Source organism: Canis lupus, chromosome 4, assembly GCF_003254725.2.
Source record: "Canis lupus dingo isolate Sandy chromosome 4, ASM325472v2, whole genome shotgun sequence".
In the NCBI taxonomy this organism is placed as follows: Eukaryota; Metazoa; Chordata; class Mammalia; order Carnivora; family Canidae; genus Canis; species Canis lupus.
The window spans coordinates 8,978,674-8,999,651 of NC_064246.1; the positions used below are offsets into that span (position 1 = coordinate 8,978,674).

The 20,978-nt window shown below is 45.4% G+C and overlaps 1 protein-coding gene across 2 annotated transcripts in view; it reads left to right on the top strand.

Annotated features, from left to right (window-relative positions):
• Window positions 1-4,211: 4,211 nt before the first annotated feature.
• The window catches only part of PGBD5 (piggyBac transposable element derived 5), a 106,960-nt gene continuing 90,193 nt past the window's right edge, over window positions 4,212-20,978 (top strand). For both annotated transcript variants that reach the window (XM_025448511.2, XM_025448512.2), the window contains exon 1: window positions 4,212-4,539. In XM_025448511.2, the coding sequence (XP_025304296.1) occupies window positions 4,215-4,539 (325 nt within the window). In that variant the 5' untranslated portion in view covers window positions 4,212-4,214. The remainder of the gene's footprint in view (window positions 4,540-20,978) is intronic.

The window sequence follows — 20,978 nt, forward strand, 5'->3', positions numbered from 1 at the left end:
TGTAAAGAACACCAAAAAAAAAAAAAAAAAAGAAATCCTACAAACAATCCAATTGAAAAACTGGGCAGAGGACCTAAATAGACATTTTTCCAAAAAAATACATGCAGATGCCCAACACACACATGAAAAGATGCTCAACATCACTATCATCAGGAAAATAAAATCAGAACCACAATGAGATTTATCATCTTATACCCATCAGAATGGCTAGTATTAAAAAGACAAGAAAGAACAAGTGTTGGCCAGGAGGAAAAGAAAAAGGAACCCTTCTGCACTGTTACTGGGAATGTAAACTGGTGCAACCACTGTGGAAAACAGTATGGAGGTTCCTAAGAAAACTAAACATAGAATTACCATACGCTTCAGTAATTCTACTACTTGGTATTTATTCAAAGGAAATACAAACACTGATTCAAAAAGATATATACACTCCTAGGTTTATTGCAGCATTATTTACAATAGCCAAGATATGGAAGCAATCCAAGTGTCCATTGATGGATGAATGGGTAAAGATATGGTATATGTATGCAATGGAATATGGCCCAGCTATAAAAATGAATGAGATCTTGCTGTTTGTGACAATATGGTAGACCTAAAGGATATTATGCTAAGTGAAATAAGTCAGATAGAGAAAGGCAAATACCATATGATTTCATTTCTATGTGGAATCTAAAAAATGAAACAAATGAACAAACAAACAACAAAAAAACCAGAAACAGACTCTTGAATACAACGAACAAACTTGTGGTCGTTGGAGGGGAAGTGGATGGGAGGATGGGTGAAATAGGTGAAGGGTATTAAGTGGTACAAATTTCCTGTTATAAAATAAAATAATTTCCTGTTCTCATCGGGAGATGGAAAATAAAGCATTGGGAATATAGTCGATACTATTGTATACGTTTGTATGACAAGAGGTGATGATACGCTTAATTGTGGCGAGCACTGAGTAATAGAATTGTCAAATCACTATATTCTACACCTGAAACTAATTTAACATTGAATGTCAGCTATATGTCAATAATAAAAATTTTTTAAGTGTAGCATGACAGAAGTTCTGTGGATTGGAGGAACATATTGTGGGAAAAATCTGGGCATTGAAAACTCTCAGTTAGAAAGTAAATAAGAATAGTGAGATCCTGAATGTGAAGCTCTGGAAAAACATGAACCAGCTATCTTAACTTTTATTTTTATGTATGCACTAAGGCGATACATGATAAAAAAAAATCTGTCTAAATACTTATCAAAGAGCTTTTTCAATACATTTAAATTGAAATATTAATGAAAAGAAAACATTGTATCATAGTTTGAAAGGTAGCATTTTTTTTCCTTTCTTCTTAAAACATACCAGTAAATGAGGCCAAGACTCAATGAAATATGGCTTTAGCCCCAATTATGTAAAAGCATGAATCCCTGGCTTATCAAAACCTAAGGAATCTACTGCACAAATGGATTGCTCTTACTACTCTGGAGCCTTTTGTGCAGACTATAAACCAAAAGCTGAATATTAATAGAAAATTATTTAATTACATTACTTATAGTTATGTAAAGTTATATTACTTGGAAGATGTAAAGGACTCAAAGTTAAAAGATCTCAGTATAATACGGCTTCTATAATTATCCTCACAGATAACATTACTTATAAAAGTTAATGATGTAGAATCATGATGGTAGCATCAAGTAGGAGGTTGCCAAGCAGATGGGAATGTTCTTTGGTTTTTGTTTTCCAATTGTTTTCTTCCCTTTCCTTGTTTCCTTCCACAAGGAGAATCAGCCACCTGTCTTTAAAAGTCTGAAATATTTTTACTTTTCTTGGTTGGAAACACTTGCTTAAACAAAGTAACACTTGGTTGCTAAACACTTCATTCTAAACTGACATAGACATCTAATTTTTGTTTGGCAAGTTTTTGGATAACAATTTGATTTCCCAGTCTGTTTCTTTTGTAACCATATAATCCTCTCCCCAATGTTGCGTGCTGTGTGAGCTACAAGCACTTGTGAGCTCAATAAACACAAAGGCTCTATGGTTTCTTTGGGATTAGCACCATGCAAATGCAAATTTGGGACAATGGAAGACTGTGTCCATCCTTGTAACTGTTAATTGCTCTATTTTGTGCTTCCTCTGGGTAGCAAAGCAAGCCATTGTTTTTAAAATACACACTCACTTTAGCTGCTTTTTCATTGGCTACCTGGAGAGAGAAGGAATTCTTGCCTATAGATTTCACTGTCTAGATCCCATTCAATTATATTTTTTATAGATCACATTAGCTCTTACAGAAGTGTTACAGAATTCCCAACTGCAGAATTTGAACTTGAGCTTTGGAGTTTTACTTTGCATCTTCAATCTATGCATCATTGACCTTTTGAAGTCTGATTACCTTGTATATAATCTCTTCAAAATCTTTTGCTGGTTAGCACAGTTGATGATATGCTGGAAACCAGCTCATTTCTGTGGCATAATTCTTCCAACGGAGTTGAAATGCTTTGCAAACAATTTCACAATACATCAGCCAATCCATATAGAAAGCAATGTCATGTGAATCCCTTCCTTTTTATATATTGTCTTTCAGTAGTTATCATGAATTCATGCCCCTACATGGGCTCTGCTTCGGGAGGAGGAAACAGGGGCTTGAGAGGGGAGGGCAAGAGCAGAAGCTGGCCACCTGCTGTTAGAACTGACCTTAGTTGGTGGTCCCAGCATCTTCATCCTTTATGCATGCTCAGAAATAGCAACATGCCTTTTCCTTTTATGTAATCATTATTTAGTTAATACCCAGTAGGATTTGTAAGCCCTTCACATCTCTGTGGATTTATTTTATTTCAGAGTGCAAGTGACTTTATGGCCCAATTACCATCATTATGAATTATTGCACTATTTGTGGGAGGGAGATAGGAGCAAGAGGACCGAACCTATGCATCGCCATCAAGAGAATGAGCGCCACACACTCCTGGCCAAGGAAGACGGGTGGATGATACCTTTCTGTTCTATTGTTTATCCGAGAACTGAAGCCTGGGTGATTGTGCTATATTTTATTAGACGAGAGTATCAAACGTATGAGTAAAGATGTTGCAACAGTGGTGGTAGAGTAATGAATATTTGGGATGTAACGAATATTTTGAGTTTGAAAGGTGTCAAACGTCAAAGACGAGGGGAATGACTAAGACCAGATCCTGCCACCCTCAAATTACCGGGGTATTGAAGCAAGACTGAGTTAGCATCTGACCCCAGAAATGGACCGGCGAGGCCGGCTCCTTATTAGAGCAAGATTCCCGGAAGCCAGAGAGCCCTTGTGCTTAGAGAAGCTCGGGGCGCAGCCGGCTGTGGCCCGCCGCCAGGAGCATCCGCCGCAGCAGCGGCCGCCGCGCGCGACCCTCGGGCCCGCCGCCTACCTGGAGTCTCAGCAGCGCCTGGTTCAGAACCACCGGGGCGGACAGCTCCCCGGCGCCAGGCGCCGCCTGCCGGGGGGACGGCGCGCGGGGTTCGCGCTCGGCGAGCCGGCTCGGGCGGCAGGAAGAACTGGCCGGGTCCCCTCCCCCGCCGCCCCCCTCCGGCACCCACGCGGGTCCTCCCTTCCCCCTGCGCGTAGCGGTCCCGGGCACACGTCCCCGCAGGCGAGGGAGCCGCCGGCCGCCCTCCCCCTCCCCCTCCCCCTCCCCGCCGCCGCCGCCGCCCCTCGCCCCGCCCCGCGCCGGCCCCGCCCCCGCCCCCGCCCCCGCCCCCGCCCCGCGCCGGCCCCGCCCCGCCCCGGCTCCCCATTGGCCCGCGGGCCGGAGGTGCGAGGAGGCGGGGCCCGCCTGGCGGCTCGCGCCCGGGAAGGTCGGCCGGGGAGCGCCGGGTGCCGCGGGAGGGCGCGCGGGGACGCGGCGGGCGCCGAGGAGACGCAGCGGCGGCGGCGGCGGCGGCAGCGGCGGCGGCAGCGGCGGCAGCGGCGGCAGCGGCGGCGGCGCCTGGGCCCGGCCGCAGCCCGTGTGCCTCCCGCCCGCGCGCCCCTCGTCCCGCCGCGGCCCGCAGCCTGCGGCGCCCCAGCTCCGAGGGCGCTTCCCCGGGCGCCGGGCCCGAGGCGGCCAAGACGGCGGGCCGGCCGGGCGCGGGGCGGCGGGCGCTGTGCTGCGGGCTGCGCTGGTGGGGGGCGGCGGGCCGCGGCGCGGGCCCGGGGCCCGGCGCGTGCGGCTGGGAGGCGCTGTGGGGGGCGGGCGCGCGGGCGGCGGCCGGGGCGATGGCCGAGGGCGGCGGGGGCGCGCGGAGGAGGGCGCCGGCGCTGCTCGAGGCGGCCCGCGCGCGCTACGAGAGCCTGCACATCTCGGACGACGTGTTCGGCGAGTCGGGCCCGGACAGCGGCGGGAACCCCTTCTACAGCACGTCGGCCGCCTCGCGCTCCTCCTCGGCCGCCTCGTCGGACGACGAACACGAGCGCCCCGGGCCGCCGCCGCCCGCCGCCGCCGCCGCCGCCGCCGCCCCGGAGCCGGAGGAGGACGAGGCTGGCGCGGGCTGGACCGCCGCGCTGCGGGACCGCCCGCCCCCGCGCTTCGAGGACACGGGAGGTGAGGCGCGGCGGGGGCGGGGGCGGGGGCGGGCGGGGGCGGGCGGGGGCGGCCCGGGGACTCCCGACGCCTCCCGACGCCCGGGCGGCTGCTCCGCGGCAGCTGTGCGTGTCGGGGCGCCTCGGGGCCAGCGCGGCGGGGCTGGGGGGCCGGAGTGCAGCTGCCTGCGTAGGGCCCCGAGCTCCCGCGGCGCGCAGGACGCCCCGCCGCCGGCCAGCACCTGGAGGGGCGCCTCCCCTCACTTGCGGGGAGCGTCCGAGCCCCTCACACCTGTGGGGTCGCGCTTGAGGGCTGCGTTTGAGTTGGGCTTTACTCGTTGGAGGGACTCTGAAGACCTGACGCTGCGTGTGTGTGCGCGCGTGTGTGTGGTCACTTTGTACTGACGGCCCCAGAGCAGCCTTACCCAGGTGCCAGGGGCGGGACCGGTGCCAGTTGGAGGGAGGCGCGGTGAGAGCCTCGGGAGAGGCCCCAGGACGTCCTCACTGGCTTGTGTTTTCTCCAGTTATCCTGAAAAACTTTGTCCCTGCCTTTCAGGATCACTTGCTAAGAGCAGAGAAGAGTGAAACGACAAGTTTAGCAGCGTTAAGGTGTACGTATGCTCTTGGGCCAGAACACACCTCCATTTGTGTTCTGCCGACCACCGTCGTCTTGGTCAAGCCCCTGATACCTGGAGGTCGCAGGAGTGCTGGCAGCTGGGGCTGCTTGAGGTCCTCTTTTACTGCCTCCTTTTTCGAGAGTTGGTTTTAAAACATCTCACCCTGCAGAAGCTCTGTGGCCTCTGCCCTCTGGGAGAGGTAGAGACCAACCAGCTGTTCCCACCCGTCCCGGGATGCCTTCGTGCCTTGCTCAGCAGCCTTCTGTGGCAGAACCTTGTTTCTGCACACCATTTTTGTGTGGAAGGGTGTGCAACCGGTGGTGTTGAGGACCAGGGAGTGGCCAGACCCGGCATGATGCGGCTTTTCTTGGGGCTCTGCCTGAGGATTGTTCAACCAGTCAGGAATACAGTGCATAGGAGGACGGACCCAAGGGACCCCTGGCCAGTGCCTGGGCTTGGATCTGGACATCATTGCTGCAGCCTGCTGCTAGGCTGGTTGGGTTGGCTGGACTCTCAGCAGGGAGTGGTGTGCAAACCTCCAGCAGGCAGGCTGCAGTGTGGACGCACTGAGCTTTGCAGGGTCCCAGTTAACTGTGCAGTGTTTTGGAATGGGTAAATTTAACAAAATGTTCTCGTTTAGGCTTTGGTTAAGAGTTTGGGCGTGTTCAAAGTCATGTCACTCTGCATAATCCTTTGAAACCCCCTACATTTTCCAGAATGTCCTAAGGGCTTGCAGCCCCAGACGCCTGTTTTCCGTTAAATTAGCTCTTTAAGAATTGTATGTACCCAGAGCTCTGGTTTGGCAGACTTGATGCTGTGAGTGCTGTGATCCAGTTTTTTGATCTTGGAACTTGAGACACATGTCCTCTTGTTTCCCTAACATCTCCAGGGGAAAACAGGGGAATTGTGTTAGGTTAGGCCTGGTTATGAAGAAGATCCGTGAGTGTGTGGGTGTGGAAAGGATGAACACACCTAAATAAATTTTAAAGCAATATCATGTTTCTTAGTAACCTATACTATAGAGAAATTCTGCATCAGAGCAATTTAATCTAGCTACTGCAGCACTTAAATGGTCCTGAAGTGCAGGATCATGTGTCATTTAGTATTAGGTTCAAACTCTGCTTCGTTTGGATGTTCACTGAACTCACACCTAGACCTGAGAATCCCAGGCAAGCGTTTTAACCAAAGACATTAGTGGTTATTTGATGGTATTTATACCCAATTTTGTTTTCCGGTTTTGTGTGGAAGCTTGCTTTTAAAATCCAGCCCTAATGAAGAATTTCCTTTCCTCCTTGAAACAGTCTTTCCCTGAGGGAAATTTGGAGTGGTGGTGGTGGAGGGGTGAGGTTGATGGTTTATTAAGCATGAGTTCAGATTGCCTGAAACAATATGATATGATTTATGGGAGCTGAAAATAGGCACTGGGCAGAGAAAACCCTTGTGCCTAGTGGCAGGGGGCGGGGGGGGGGGCGTGGAGATGGACATGTTTATTAGAGGCTGAGAGCTGCACCCTGGTCGCTCTGAGAGCAAAGAGGTTCAGGCTCTGAGGTTTATCAAAGTATAGAATCTAACTCTACTTTCTTTTTTTTTTTTTTTAATTTTTATTTATTTATTTATGATAGTCACAGAGAGAGAGAGAGAGAGAGAGAGAGGCAGAGACACAGGCAGAGGGAGAAGCAGGCTCCATGCGCCGGGAGCCCGACATGGGATTCGATCCAGGGTCTCCAGGATCGCGCCCTGGGCCAAAGGCAGGCGCCAAACCGCTGCGCCACCCAGGGATCCCTAACCCTACTTTCAAGGAATGCAGTTTGGGCCTTTCTTCCATCTTTGATCTTGGTTTGTTAACAGATCTCACTGGGCTGGTAGGGTAGGATAGGGAGGCAAGCCAGGAGGGTGGTGTTTTGATCTGTAATCAGCCCTCATAAGAAAATTTGTGGCATAAATGGCTGTTGCTGCTAGAATCAGGTGAGGAAAGCAAAGGGTTTTAGACTTAGGGAACAGGCTTGCTTACCTTCTGCTGTAAAATCGTGTTTATGTATGTAAATAGGGACGTGTGTGAACGTGTATGTGTGCAACTGTGTCTTATATGTAAATACATATTGCTGGTTTGGGCCAGTTAGGGTTTTTTCGGTTTTTGTTTTTAATTAGAAAGAGATTACAACTGCTGTCTGGGAACCCTCTGGTGGCCTAGAGTCCCTGTGCATGAGAGAGGCGTGGGCACCGGGCACCATTGAATTTTGATTTACATTTGCAGTGTACCCAGTAGGGAGACACTTGGTGCCCAGCTGAGGGGAGGAGGGGAAGGGAGGCAGAGGCATTTCTGGGGTTAAAGTGGAGACTCCGCTAGCTGCTCTTCAGAGTGTTCTAGGCTTCCCAGACTCTTCTGTTTTTTTCCACGTATTTAGCTTCCTGGATCAGGTGCTCCAGAAGTGCAGCCAGCAATTATGGGTGGAAAGGTCCCCTCCCTCCTCCCCCCCCCACCCCCTCCTCCCCAGGTTCTGATTGTGCCTGGAGATACGTGTCCCCTTGAGATGATTTAAATACAAAGACCAGGTTTTGGGAGCTGGCTGCAGGCTCTTAACCCCTGTGTGAGTGGAGGGTCAGCCTGGGAGTTGGAAATGCTTACTGGGAGCGCAAGGCCCTGAGAACCCTCTGCAAATCAGACTTGCAGTTATCTCTCTAAAATATCCCCCTCAAGCTGTCAGCCTGGCCTGCCCACTGTGCAAATAACCGACACAGCATGTGAGCTCACTCTTTGGAGACAGCATGAAATTCAGGCCCGGCTGCCTTTTGGGCTTCTGCCCTTTTGGTTTCTTATTCTGAGCAGTCTTGTGATTCCTTCTCTCTGAGGAGGCGAAGGAACAGACAGATTCACAGATGCTCTGGGGCTCCTGTGTGTGCGGCTTTGTGGGTCCTTTGTCGTGGCTGGCTGGGATCTGAGCTGTTTGCTTTTTATATTAGAGGTTGGACTTCATAGGAGCGTTTTTGCCATGTACCATGTCAGCAGCCTTCTGTAATCATTCAGTAGGGAGGTATGACCTTGAGAAGCTGGTGAGGACCACAGGGCTTTGAAAATTAACATTGTTAAATGTTTTATCCTAGGGTTTGTTGTTGGCTTGTTTGGCTTAAAATCTTTTTTTCTAACAAGTAAGAGGAGGAAAATCTCTCTCTTGAACCAGAATTAAACGGAGCCTTTCATAATGGATTTATGAGCTCAGGTACCTGGGCCCCTGTCAGTGGTGTCCAGGAGCAGCTGCTCCCACGTTCAGGTCTGTACCACATTCTGTGGCTCCGGGAGGAACTCTGAGTCTGGGTGAGCTACCAGGTACATCTTATGAGTGCTCCATAATAACCAAACATGTGCCACCACCAGGGAGAATTCAGAGAAGGAGCTGCCTGGAGAGAGGTTCTCTTCGGTAGTGGGGATGACACTGATCATCACCGGCAGTCCCCCTGATGCTTTTTCATCATCACCCTGAACCTTCCCAAGTACTCAGAGAACAAGCATCACCTCTGCTTCACAGAGAAACACAGATGGGGTGTTGTAGGCAGGGTCTGGGGCGAGGAGATTACCTGGTGGAATGCTAGCCTTCTAACTAGGTAGACTTGAGCATTCAGGGATGGTTGTAGCTTTTTATTTTTTTCTTTGCAGCTTCTAAAGCCTTGTTCAGTCAGAAGTATTTACTTTCATATTTTTACACAGAATTGCTTTTAACCTTTTTTGGGTGGGGGCGATACGCAGTTCTGTGAGGTTTAATGCCTGTATGGATTTGTGTAACCAATCTCCACAGTCAGATAGGGGACAGAAAATCTGAAATTTATCTATTTAATCCCTGCTATGCCTCAGCCATTGTGATGAGAGTTTAGAGTGTTTCTGCAGGTAGCAGGGCATTGAATACATTGGCAGTCTGGGGGTTTTGTGAAGTCAGGTACTCAGTTTTAAAGTTCAAAACTCACCTTTACTTTTAAGAACTATGATTATATATTTATTAACCATATATGTACATCTTAAGGGGGGGGGAACGATAAAATTTTAAGAAATCCCATTATTTCTCATTACCTTAGATGATCATAGTTAAACATATTGAGTGTATCCTTCATCTATCTTAAGTTACATCTTATTGGGCAATCTGCTTTTTACTTCTAATTAATATATCGTAAATGTTCTCCATTTAAATTTTAGAATGTCAGTTTTAATGAGTCTGTAATGTTACACAGTTCCCTCTGGGTGGGCATTGAATTCATTGACCCCTCCCCCTCTTATTTATTATGTGATGATAAATATTCTTGAGGCTTAAGTTTGTGTGCACATCCTTATTAGCACATTCCTTAGCACAAAATGATCAAAACAGAATTGAATTAAGGACATGTAAGGTTTTTGATATCTGGTGAAACAGCCTCCCCGAGATGCACCTACCACACTCCTGCCTGCAGTATACCAGAAAGGCTGTTAGAAGATCTTGTGTAGAGAGGACAGTACACCAGAGCGTGTTCCTGCTGGTAGGGTGCTCTTAGAGAACCATTGCATTGAATAAGGCTTGTTGAGGTGTAACACACATACAGTGCATGAGTCGTAGTCCACAGCACAGTGTGTGTAACTATAACCTAAGTGAAGTCCAGAATGTTCCCAGCACCCCAGAGATTTCCCTGCTCCTTCCCAGTCAGAGTAGCCCCCTGCCTCCAGGGGTAATCATTATTCCAGCTTCTATTCTATCACCATCGATTAATTTTGCCTGTTACTTTGGTCTGGTTATTCAGTTCTTATTGTACATTGCAGTCTTTAATTTCACATTGCATGTAGTATTGCATCATATAAATAGTTTGTTTTCTGTTATCCTATTAATGGTTTTTTACATTGTATCCAGTTTGAGGCTTCTGTGGGTATAGCTGCTTCAGACATTCTTGTGTTTCTGATGGACATATAGGTCATTTCCCTTGGGCACATAAACCTTAGGAGTAGGTATGTTGGGTCACAGGTTAGATGCATATCTCAATCTCAGAACTATTGACCTTATGGGCTGGATAATTCTTTGTTGAGAAGGCCTGTCTTGTGCATTGCCAGATGTTTAGCAGCATCCCTGGCCCCTACCCACTGAAGGGCCAGTGGCACCCTTTCCACTAGTTACGACAGCCAAACATTTCTCCAGACATTGTCATATGTCTCCTGGGAAGCAAAATCACCTGTAGTTGAGAATCACTGCTTTATTTTATTTATGTATGTATGTATTTATCTTTTTAATTAATTAAAGATTTTATTTTTTTATTTGAGAGAGCGAGCGAGCACACACAGAGAGGGAGAAGCAGATTCCCTGCTAAGCAGAGAGACCAGCATGGGCTGGAGATCATGACCTGAGCTGAAGGCAGATGCCCAACCAACTGGCTGAGCCACCCAGGCACCCCCATTTGTTTAAAGATTTTATTTATTTGAGAGAGAGTAAAAACATGAGACAGGGAGACAGAGAACATGAGCAGGGGGAGGGGCAGAAGGAGAGAGTCTCTCCACTGAGTGGGGAGCTCAATGCGGGGCTCGATCCCAGGATCCAAGATCGTGACCTGAGCTGAAGGCAAAGGCTTAACTGGCTGAGCCACCCAGCCACCCAGGTGCCTTAAGAACCACTGCTTTTTTTTTTTAAAGATTTTATTTATTTATTCATGAGAGGGACAGAGAGAAAGGCAGAGACAAGACAGAGGGAGAAGCAGGCTCCATGCAGGGAGCCCAGTGTGGGACTCAATCCGGGACTGCGGGATCATGCCCTGAGCTGAAGACAGATGCTCAACCGCTGAGCCACCCAGGCACCCCAAGAACCACTGCTTTAGTACATCCTGCCAAACAGTTTTCCAGTTTATACACCCACTGGCAACCTGCAAGATGTGCCATCTATTAATTCAGCAAGCATTTTGAACCCTACTGGGATAAAATATAAATAAGACATGTCTTGGGATGCCTGGGTGGCTCAGCAGTTGAGTATCTGCCTTTAGCTCAGGGCATGATCCCGGAGTTCTGGGATCAAGTCCCACATTGGGCTTCCTGCATGGAGCTTGCTTCTTCTCTGCCTGTGTCTCTGCCTCTCTCTCTGTGTGTCTCTCATGAATAAATAAATAAAATCTTTTAAAAAAAATGACAAGACATGTCTCCTGGGGTCCAGCAAGAGAGCCAAGGTGAAGAAAAGGAGGAAGAGTTTCTGGTGAACAGTGTCATCAAGGTAAACATGGATTTAGATGGGATTTGGGAGACACACCCCCTAATTCAGTCGGTTTGGGGAAGTGGCACCTCTGATGGAGGCAGCCCCTAAGCTGCATCTTGAAGAACTGATAAAGATTAGTCAGGTGAAGAGGAAGGAAAAGAGCATCTCAAACTCTGGCAATGGCTGGGAGGGGAGAGAAGGTACGCCACTGTGCCCCTGAGCGGCCCCATCTTCTAAACCGAGCATCTTGACCTGGGGCCTTCTCAGTGACTGTCCTGCAGTTTGACATTATGTAGTTGTTACCATATTGCAAGTAACTGTAGCTGGAATCTGAGCTCCCTAGTTCAGAGACCAATCTAAGTGTTACCTACAAGTGCTGGAGGGAGCCCATGGGGTGGGGGCCTGGGCAGGTTTGGTGAGAAGTCCGAACTTAGAGAGGATGGAATCTGTGGACAAGCCCTGTGATCTTCCCCCGCAGGAAGGAAGAGGGAAAGAGACCACTCAAGGTGCTGTGGTAAAGTCTGTACTGGCGGGAGGAAGTGCGGTATTATCTCGGGGTGGGAGGGATGTTCTACTAAGAGACTCCTAGGCTACCTAAAACATCCTGTAATGTGAAGATGCTGTTCTGTCTCGACGGGCACATGGTATGAAGAGCCCCTCTCTCCTTTGTTATTACAGAAGTATGAATCCCTGGCCATATTTAGCTGCATATTTAATAAATCACTGTACTAAAAAGTTTAGAACTACAAATTTTTACACTCTAACTGGGACAGCATCACTCCTTGGCCAGGATATTGGAAACTTCATCTGCTTGGATTTCCAGCTTCCAGTCTTGACACCCCACCCTCTCCCCATTCCTTCTGTGGAAGAAGAGCGCTCTTTTACAAACAAGCTCATCTACTGACTCTTCTGCTTAAACCTTCCAGTGGCTTCCAGTTGAAGCTAAAGGAAATCCCAGAATCCTTTGCAAGGCCTCCAACACCCTTAGGTGTTCCATAGCCTTCCTTTCCAGTGTCCCTTTGGTCACCTGTCCTGCCATCGACACAAAATGTACCCATCTCAGAGCCTTCATGCCTGCAGAGCCCATACCTGGAATGTTCTTCATAGTAGCCCTTGCTTGTTAGTTTGGTCTTGGTTCAGATGTCATTGTGTCCAGAATATAAAATCACTGCCTTCCTGCTGTCCCTCTTCGCAGCCTCATGTAAGCTAAAACATTGCCCACGTGTGCTGAGACCTCAGATGTCTTGGTCACATTAGAACATGGTAAGTCCTCAATGTTTGTTGAATAAAGAAATGAACAAAAGAATGAATGGACATAGAACTAGATGGTTTGGAAATCAGCACCAATGAAGAAATGTCTACAAGGAGCTAAGCATTTTCTACATCCCAAGTAGTGGAAGAGAGGTTGGGGCAGCTCTTGAGGGAATGGATTCCTTACTAGGAAGGTTCTGTAGTAGGCCTGGGATGTATTTTACAGGGTTTTATGTCTTGCATAGGAAACTGAATTTGGCTGCTGAGGAACTCATCAACACTTGGGCTTCTGCCGCCTGCCCACTTCCTAAGAGCTAGAAACCCCCATGACAGGAGTCTGTTAGAAATTTGCAGAGTCTGCAGGGGAGGGGCACCTGCAGGGGGTGGCTCAGTGGCTGAGTGTCTGCCTTTGGCTCAGGTTGTGATCCTGGGGTTCTGGGATCGAGTTCCGCATCGGGCTCCCTGCGGGAACCCTACTTCTCCCTCTGCCTATGTCTCTGCCTCTTTCTCTGTGTCTCTTATGAATAAGTAAATAAAATCTTTAAAAAAAAAAAGGAAATTTGCAGGGGAACCAGGTTCTTGTATCCCCTCATCTGTTTAACAAGTGCTTGTTCATCGCGCTCTATGTGCCAGATAGTGTTCTAAGCACTTTTCTTTTCTTTTTTCTTTCTTTTTTTTTTTTTTTGATTTTATCTATTTGTGAGGGAAAGACCCTGTACCAGCAGGGAGAAGGGCAGGGGGAGAGGGACAAGCTGACTCCTCACTGAGCACGGAGCCTGACTTAGGGCCCTATCCCAGAACCCCGAGATCATGATCTGAGCTGAAATCAGATTCTTAACTGACTGATGAGCCAACCAGATGCCCCTAAGCACTTTGTAATGTATGTGATCCTCAAAACAATCTCGTGAGGCATTATCATCCCTGTTTTTAACATAAGGAAACTGAGTCACAGGTTAAGTGACCTAGTTGAACTAGTTCCCTTGATTAAGGGTCAAGGAAGCATCATATTGAGAGCATAAGTGTGGAACACAGTATATGCTGGTCCTATCAATTAATTAATGATAGTCCCTTGCAAGGGGCTCTTGAAGACCAGTGTCATTCTCCAAATCTCTCTCACCTGTTGCCTCTCTTTTCAGGCAGTGGCTGCACCCCAGTTCCCAGCATCCCTTGCAGTGAGACAGACCACTGCCTGGATTCAGGGCAGTGGAAAGTGAGCCAAAGTGTGGACCCCACTCTTAGGCCTGGCCACATGGAAGCTCTTCTGAGCCAGGCGTCAGAGATGTTGCGGGCCAGTAGATGAAAGGACCTTGTATCTAAACCACCCTTTGGAGAAAAGCCACTCACACATCAGTCATATTTGTCATGGACTAATTTATGTCGGCAAGAAATGAACTTCTTTATTGTTTGATTAATCATACATTTCATGAGGGGTTGTTACAACAGCCTGCTTAAGTAGCACAGTCCCTAAAGAAAAGAGGATTGATGGAAAAGCAGGTTCAGATTAGTAGGGCCACATGTCGACTCATTGTGTGAGGATTCACAAGGGGGAAATGATGGAAAACAACCCAGGGAATAAAAATGAATTCTTTGTCTTCTCTCTGGGAGATTCCCACAGTAACTTTGGAAGTGGACAGGTAAGATCCTGCAGGTAAGCAATGTGCATAGGCTGCTCTAGATGGAGTTGTTTAATTGGACATTGATGGTTTGAAGCTGTAGATGTTTTGAAAAGGTAGTAGGTTTATGGCTGGAGAGGACCCGGGGGCAGGAGGCCTGGGCTGTGCCATGTGCTCACCCTGTGATTTTGGGCAAGGGGCTCAGTGGAATCTGCCTTCCCTGCAGGAGCTCCTTCCCAGGGTTGTGAGAATCAGTAAGATGTGTGGGGAAGCACAGAGCTGGTGCGTCCTTGCAGGTAGCTTTATCTTTATTCCTTTAAACTCCTTTTGTCCCATGTGGCCAAAAGGCCCACAATGGATATTGTGCTACTTAGATTTTCAAAACTTTTTAGCAATCAGGAACCTTAGAGAGGAGAAACCAGGCTACCTAGAAGAACCAGTGGAAAACAAGCGCTGTCTTTGAAGTTGTTAGTTGTAGGGTCCCTGAGCCCAGACCCTCCCCTCCGCTGGCAGCCCCTCAGTTCCTGAGGTGCCCTGTAAGGCATCACCAGGCACAGTCTGAGAATCTACCTCACACTCTTCTGTCAAGGCCCTCCAGCTGGGTCAGAAGGGGACAGACCCCAGAGCAGGTGACAGGGGCCTCTGAGAAGTGCCCCCATTCTTTCCGAGATGGTGAAGAGACTGGTAGGTTGATGCAATTCTGATGTTTCAAAGCTGCCAAAAAGCACCCATGGCAAAAGCAATTAAAAAGTTATTTTGGATGGAACTGGAGTGGGAGGACACCTGTTTTCTTGTTTAGGAAACTGTTAGAGAAGATCAGGGATCGGGATAAAGGATGATATTCTGAGAAGAAAAAATGTAAATAAGTGGAATTGTCTAAGGAGTGTGTTAAGAGTCTTTTTTATAGATGTTCCTCCTGCATTTGGGGAAGGTGGAGAATCCATAACATCTCAAATTTCAGTTTTTCTGAGAATCCACAGCTGAATTTGGCAGGTGGGAGAGGGGGTATACTGCGTAAAGATTCTGAGCTGCTGTGAGTGAGCAGAGCTCCACTCCACAGCTCACGTAGGAAAGTTGATACCTCCCTCCTCATTTGCCTCTAATGAAACTTGCTTTTCTTAGGTCCTAGCATTCGAGGCAAATAAATACGTTCCCTTTGGTTTGCTCTTTGAGTAGTATTTCAGCAGGATTTCCATTATGTTTTCGTTTTCTTCCGCTGGCTGGGAAACTGAACCACAATTTATGGCATCTTAGGGGACGTGCACGCAGAATTCCAGTGGGATCTTGGCACAAAACCTAATTGGGAAATTGGAGACCATCGCAGTGAGAAGCTTCTCCTTAAGATTGAAAGAGGTGGGGGATCCCTGGGTGGCGCAGCGGTTTGGCACCTGCCTTTGGCTCAGGGCGCAATCCTGGAGACCCGGGATCAAATCCCACGTCGGGCTCCCTGGTGCATGGAGCCTGCTTCTCCCTCTGCCTGTGTCTCTGCCTCTCTCTCTCTCTCTGTGACTATCATAAATAAGTAAAAAAATTTAAAAAAAAAGAATCTTTAAAAAAGAAAAAAAGATTGAAAGAGGTGCATGTTATGCAAATATTAGCAAGTGTAAGTTCATAGTATCTGTAAAAAAATTTATAGACTCATTATCTTCAAGAAGGCTGGCAGATAAGTAATAGATCCTGGAAAAGATGCAGGTAAATTCAGGGAGATGGCTGATTACTTCAGGGAAGCTGGAGTGGCTAAAGAGTATGGCCTAAACTTCTGAAGATGGTGTATGAGATACTTCGGTGGGAAGGAATGAAGATCTGCAGCTGTCTGATTCTGCTTCTCGGGAAGGCATGGTGATGTGGTTCCCAGAGCTCTGGAGACAGACACATACCCGGGTGCCCATCTCAGCCCTGTCTCTCAAGTGACACCTCCCAGAGGGCAGCTGCAGGTCCCAGGTGACTTCACACAGGGTCAGACACAGTAGGCACTCAGCAAAGTACCCCTTCCCCCATCTTGGTGAGTTCCTAAGGGCGATAGCAATGCCCTCAACATCCCTACTGCCAAAGGACCAACCAGAGTCATGTGGTCCGTGGGGTATGCCAGCATTCCTTCACCCCCCATCAGCTTACTGGCAGCAAGATTGGAAATGTTTTAAATTGCCCGGGAAATTAAAGCAAATGGCTCCAGAAAGAAGTTTCTGAATGCAGACTTCATGTTTTGAGTACATTTCATTCATTTGGCAGATACTGACAGTACTTCCGACGTGCCAGGTGCTACATTAGAAACTCTGACTTGAGAAGTAACAAGGAAAGGTTCTAGCCCTCAGCCAGCATAGAGCCTAGTGATGAGCGCAGGTGGTCCTCAGATCATCGTGATGCCAAGTAATAAGTGCTATCATAAGAAGGATGTTCTCGGAGCTAACAGGGCACCCGAGGTGGGGGGGGGGGCGGGGAGGGTGCCAGCACCAACACTTTGCTAGAGCCTTGGTAAACATGATGGGTGCAGATGGCTCTAGGGAAAACCAAAGGACTGCTCAAATTCCTGCTCCTTATTAACAGCTCCAAGTGCCCCTGTGAGAGACTGAATCAGAGCTCAGCAAGCCAGGAGTTTGGCTTGACTTGGGGTGGCATCGCTGTGCCCGAGTTTTGACCTGCAGCTCATGCTCTGATTCACATTTTCAGTAAGGACTACGACAAAATAAATTTTAAAAATCTTTAAAAAATGGAGTGCTTGGGTGACTCCGTGCCTTCGGCTTGGGTCGTGATCCCAGAATCCTGGGGTCAAGTCCTGCGTCTGCTTCTCCCTCTGCCTATCTCTGCCTCTCTCTCTCTGTCTCTCATGAATAAATTAAAAAAAAAACTTAAAAAGGAGTACGATGAATTGTAATGTCTACAACAGAGTATCTTCCCTTGTACTCTGGTACTGGGAAAGTACGTGAAGGCTATGGGGTTGAAAACAAGAGTACCTTTTTTCTCGGTAGTGCTGATTGCATGTAGTGTTTTACAATTAGAGATGTGAATGCATCCAATCTCATTTGCATCTTATTGCATTGATATCCTACATGATTTTCCCTTCTTATCTGTTAAAAATCTCCTCTCCTCACCTCTGCTTCTGGCCCTGTTGGCAACTTGGTGCTCTCATCCAGGAACCCATTTGTACCTACCCATGCACGTGTGGAGGTTTTGTCATTGTTTTATCTGCCTCTTGATCAAGCAGCACTTCTTGTTTAATAATACTTCATGAATAACTTCCTTCTGTTCTTATCTTAATTTTTGTAAGAAATGGCTGCTAAACTTTTATCAAATGCCTTCATTTTTATCAGATGCATTTATTGCTATGGTCTTAGAGTTTTTTAGAGTTAATTTAGGGATGAGGTAAATTTTATTGATTTTTCTGGTCTTGAGCTTCCTTTAATTTCCTGGAATAAATCCAAGTTGGTCTCAGGATGTATCCCTTTGATAGATGGATGACTTCTGTTATTTGCTAACATTAGTTCAGTTTCTGTAACTAATCTGTCATAAGCCAGATTCGTTAATAGTTTCTCCTCTCATCCCTCCCAGGTTTGGGTATTAAAATCATGCTCAGCTTCATAAAGTGAATTGGCTTATTATTTTTTAATTGCCTATTGCCATTTAACAGTAGAATGATGGGTTATTCAGCAGCAAAACTGCCTGGTCTTGGTACTTTTTTTTTTTTAATTTTCCACTTCTTGAATCATTTGGATGATTTTGTTTTCTGAGGAAATCATTTCTCCTAGGTTATCAAATTTGTTACCATAAAATGTCTTGCAGTTTAATGATTCTTCTATTTGCTTTTATATTACACATTTGCTTTTATATCTCTGTTCAAATTCCTTATCTGTTTTGCATCTCTCTCTCTCTGTCTCTTCCTCTTTTCCCCCCACTCCCTGAACCCCCCCCCCCCCCACTCTCTGTCTTCCCTCTTATCCTTAATAGGGCATTTGAGGTCTTTTATTGTTTTATTAGTCTTTTCAAAGAACCAACTTTGAGTTTATTTGCCCCTCTTATGTTTTTTATTAGTTTAAAATTTTATCTTTATTATAATTATGTCTCTCTTTTTTTGATTTATTGAGCTGTCCTTTTCTGATGGGTTTAAATGAATACAGCGTTTCTTTTCTTAAAAACAATGTTTAAAATTGAAAGCGTTTGACACTAAAATCTCCTTAGAGTGTATCCTCCTTTCCATTGCTTTCAGGATTTTCTTTAGTCTTTTTTTTTTTCTTGATTTTTTCTTTATTGAAGAGTATATTTAATTTCTATGTGGTTACCATTTTTTGTTACCTAATGATTTAATTCAGATTTCACTGGATTGTGATCAAAGAACTGTCCTTTAAATCTTTAATTTGGAAGGCTTGTAAAGGTTTTCTTTGTTGCCATATATGCAGTTAATCTTTATAAATGTGGCATTTTATAGGTGTAAGAAAAAATGTATGTTTTTTTGATGGAAGAAAGGGTGTCTATTTTCTGTGTCTTTTTTTAAAGATTTATTCATTCATTCATTCATTCATGAGAGACACAGAGGGAGAGGCAGAGACATAGGCAGAGGGAGAAGAAGCAGGCTGTCTGCATGGAGCCTGATGCGGGACTCAATCCTAGAACCCCAGGATCATGACCTGAGCCAAAGGCAGATGCTCAACCACTGAACCACCCAGGCACCTCTGTTTTTTTCTCTCTAGTAGGTACTCCCATTTGAAGAGCTAAAATTTTACCATGTTCTTGCATTTTTAGAGTTGTTAGGTTTCATATTGTTAGGTGTATACATACTTAGACCTTTAATATTGTCTTTCCAAACTGTACCTTTAATCATGTCATCTTAGTACCTATAACCTGATATCCAGCTTATCTGCTATTAATTTTGCCATTCCTGCTTCCTCTTCATGCCTAGTATCTCCACGCCGGGTAAATTTTTTTCAACCCTTTTTTGCCATTTTAAGTATATTTCTTGAACAGCATGAGCATGTATTTTTACCATCACCTGATGGCACTTTTGATTTAGTTGGAGAAGTCAGTCTGTATATGTTTAAAGTAATAAAAAACAGGCATGATTTATTCCTTCCATCTTTATTTTGCTTTTTTCTTTTCCCCATTTTTGATGTATTAATCAAGTTCATGCTTTTTCTACTTGATGAATGCAGAAGTTCTTTTCTTTGCATCTTTGTGATAACAGCTTAATGAAATATAATTCACAGGCTATACCAGTCACTCATTTAATGTGTACAATTTAATGGCCTTAAGTATCATTAACTATACTATTCTAACCCATTAGCACATTTTTGTTATGTCTAAAAGAAACTTAGCATCACCACCAGCCCTAGGCAACCACTAATCTACTTTCAGTCTCCCTAGATTTATCTATTCTGGAAATTCCATATAAATTAAATTATGCAACATGTGGTCTTTTGTGACTGGCTTCTTTCAATTAGCAGAATGTGTTCAAGGCTCATCTGTGTTGTGTGTATCACAATTCCATTCCTTTTTAAGGCTGAATAATATTCCATTGATTGGATAGATCATGTTTGTTTGTTTTTTTAATTTGTTCATCAGTTGATGAACATTTGGGTTGTTGTCTTTATGCTGTTATGAATAAACTAGTTTTTGTGTGGGCATAGTTTTCATTTTTCTTGGGTATATATGCAGGAGTGATATTGGTGGGTCATATGATAACTATGTGTTGAACATTTTGAGGTATTACCTGTTTCTAATGTGGTTGCACCATTTTTACAAGCCCACCAACAGTGTACAGTGGTTTCAATTTCTCCACATCCCTGCCAACACTTGTTGTTTTAGGGATTTTTGATAGTAGCCATCCACGTGGGTAGGAGATGGTATTTCATTGTGGTTTTGATTTGTATTTCCCTAATGATTAGTGATGTTGAGCATATTTTCATGTGCTTATTGGCTATATATATATATTATATATGCATATATATAATATATATATTTGCATATTAAGAAATGTGTATTTAGGTCATTTGTCCATTTCTTAATTGGGTTGTCTGTTTGAGTTGTAAGAATTCTTTATACAATCTGGATATGTGTTTCTTATAAGGTATATGATTTGCAAATATTTTTTCCCGTTTAGTGGCTCGTCTTTTGACTTTATTGATAGTGTCCTTGAAAGCACAAAACTTTGACATTTTGATGGAGTTCCATTTATATATGTATATGTATATATATTTTGTTGTTGTTGTTGTTGTTGTTGTTGCTTGTGCTTTGGGGTCATAGCTGAGGAGGCAGTGACAAGTTCAAGACTACTAACATTTACCTCTGTTTTCTTCTAAGAACTTATCATTTTAATCTTATATTTATGTCTTTGATGTATTTTGAATTATTTTTTCTATATGGTGTGAGGTAGGGTTCCAATTTCATTTGTATGTGAATATTGAGTTGTTTCAGCACCACTTGTTGAAAATACTATTCTTTCCCCATGTAATTGTTTGATACCCTTGTTGAATATCAATTAATTATAATTTATTTCTATTTTAATAGTATTTTGTCTCATTCTCTTTCCCTCTCTCATAATTAAATGCATATTCCTCCACCATCATTTGAAAACAACACACTGTTCTCCCAGCTGTTTTCCCCAGAACAAAATCTTTTGTATCAAGAATCCTTATTTCACTTTTAAAGATTTATTACTGTGCTTTTGTTTTATACACACACAAAGCACCAAATGTAGATTTTTTCCAAATTGCTAAATGTTTGCCTAAGACTGAAGCCAGTTGTAGGGTGAACTTCTAGAATAAAGATACAGCCTGAAGTTTTTGTTCTTTTAAAAAAAGCATTTAT